At 69.3% G+C, this 2,280-nt stretch overlaps 1 protein-coding gene across 1 annotated transcript; it reads left to right on the top strand.

Annotated features, from left to right (window-relative positions):
- Positions 1-315: 315 nt before the first annotated feature.
- On the top strand, positions 316-1,657 carry NKX3-2 (NK3 homeobox 2; the record flags this gene model as incomplete). Its single annotated transcript, XM_084266743.1, has 2 exons — positions 316-733; positions 1,182-1,657. The coding sequence occupies 2 exons, from the start codon at positions 316-318 to the stop codon at positions 1,655-1,657; spliced, it is 894 nt and encodes a 297-aa protein (XP_084122869.1).
- Positions 1,658-2,280: the final 623 nt, after the last annotated feature.

Genomic DNA, 2,280 nt, shown 5'->3' with positions numbered 1-2,280 from the left:
AGGCGGCGGTGAGGGATGACAGCGCCGCCGGGAGAAAAAGGAGAGGGCGGGCGCGGGGCGGGACAGAGCGGGGCGGAGGCAGCGCCCGCGCCGCCAGGGACCCGCGGCGGCGCCCGGCGGAGCGCGGCGCGGCGGCCCCGGCCCTATGGGCGGGCGGGCCGGCAGCGGCGCAGAGAGGCTGCCCCCGCTGGCGCCCGCCCTCCCGGCGGCAGAGAAGGGCCCGGCACCGGCGCGGCCGCGGTCGGCGATGCGGTCGCCCAGCTGAAGGCGCGGCGCGGTCCGCTGCTCGCCCGCGGGGCCGCCCGCCGCCGGGCCATGGCCGTCCGCGGCGGCAACGCCCTGACGCCTTTCTCCATCCAGGCCATCCTCAACAAGAAGGAGGAGCGCGCCCGCCACGCGGCGGGGCGGCCGCCGCCCCCGGGAGCGGCCGGCGGCTGGCGGCTGTGCGGCGCCGCCGCCGAGGGCCCGCCGCTCCCTTCGCCCGCTGCCGCCGCCGCCCGCGGCCCGGCCCCGCGGACGCCGGCGGGCTGGGACTCGGACTCGGCGCTCAGCGAGGACCCCGAGGGCGAGCGGCGATCCGAGGAGGAGGGCGCCGGTGGCAGCGCCCGCCCCGCCGAAGCCACGGGCGGGGGGCGGCCGCCGGCGGCGGCGGAGGAGGAGACGCACCCCCCGGAGGCGTCGGAGCGGGACGCCGCCGGCCTCAGTGACAGCGAGATGTCGGCCGCCGTCTCAGGTAGGGGCGGCCCCGGCGGCGGCCCCTCCGCACCCGCGCGGGGAGGGCGGGAGGGTCCGGGGGAGCGGCTGAGAACGGGAGATGATCGGGGCTCTCCGCCGGCGGTTGTGCAACGGGCCCGGGCTATGCTGGGGCTAAAAAGTCCCCGAAACGCGTCCTGCGGGGCGAGGGAGAGCGGATCGGGGGGGGGGCAGCCCGTTGCCAGACTGCGCCCGCGGCCCGGGAAGGCGCCCGGCGCTTAAAGGAGAGCGAGAAACCCCGGCTGCCGGCGGAGGGGTAGTGGGCGTCTCGGAGGGGTCTCCGCCCGTCCCGTCGCTGCGGGCTGGCCGCAAGAAGCGCGCCCGGCCACCGGGGCGGCTGCGGGCCCTTCCGAGGAGCGGGGCGCGGGGATGTGGGTATCCCGGTGCCTTCCTGCCCTGACCGCCGTTGCTCTCGCCCTGCCCCGCAGATCGCAGCCCGCCGGAGGAGGAGGACGGAGCGGGCAAGTGCGGGAAGCTGCTGCCGGGGGAGGAGGAGGCGGCGGCGCCGAAGCCGCGGAAGAAGCGCTCCCGCGCAGCCTTTTCCCACGCGCAGGTCTTCGAGCTGGAGCGGCGCTTCAACCACCAGCGGTACCTGTCCGGGCCCGAACGGGCCGACCTGGCCGCCTCCCTGAAACTCACCGAGACGCAGGTGAAGATCTGGTTCCAGAACCGGCGCTACAAGACCAAGCGGCGGCAGATGGCTGCCGACCTCCTGGCTGCCGCCCCCGCCGCCAAGAAGGTGGCCGTCAAGGTGCTGGTGCGCGACGACCAGAGACAGTACCACCCCGGCGAGGTGCTGCGGCCGCCCTCGCTGCTCTCCCTCCAGCCCTCCTACTACTATCCCTACTACTGCCTGCCCGGGTGGGCTCTGTCCACCTGCGCCGCAGCCGCTGGCACCCAGTGAGGGGCACACATACAAACACCCCCCACCCCCCACCCCCGGCCACACACACTGGCAGCCAGGAAACCCGTCCCCCCTCTGCCACCGCACCCCCATCCATCCACCCATCCATCCATCCATCTTCTCAAATCCAGAGCCCCAGCTGCAGCTCTCAGTGCCTCGGACAGTATTTATTATTATTTTATTGTTATTTTTATTATTAATATTATTTGGATGGTTCCTCACCCTCTCCTCTTCCAACATAGGACTTCTTGGCCAACCCGCCCCGACCCTCACTCTGTCCCCACCCCACCAGCCGAGGACTCTCGCGATTCGGCACGACTAGTTCATGGTATCCATGTTGTCAGTGTATTTGGTGTAGACTTTTTGTTTGGTTTATTTCGCTTCGGATTGGTAGAGACTCGATCTTGTGTGGGAGAGAGAAAGAGAGGGAAAAAAAAAAAAGAAAAAGGAGAGGAAAAAAAAAACAAACCCCAAAACCAAATGCAGCTCAAAAGAGGAGATCAAGGACTCCCTCGGTGGATTGTAAGGAAGATTATTTTTGACGCCTTGTTTGAGTCCTTGGTCTTCCAACTCGTTGCAAACTGAGTGCCTTGTATGGTACTGAATGTAAGGAAGCCTCTTTC

This window comes from Gallinula chloropus (genome assembly GCF_964237585.1).
Source record: "Gallinula chloropus genome assembly, chromosome: 7".
Classification (NCBI taxonomy): Eukaryota; Metazoa; Chordata; class Aves; order Gruiformes; family Rallidae; genus Gallinula; species Gallinula chloropus.
This window is presented reverse-complemented; position numbering and strand designations above follow the sequence as displayed.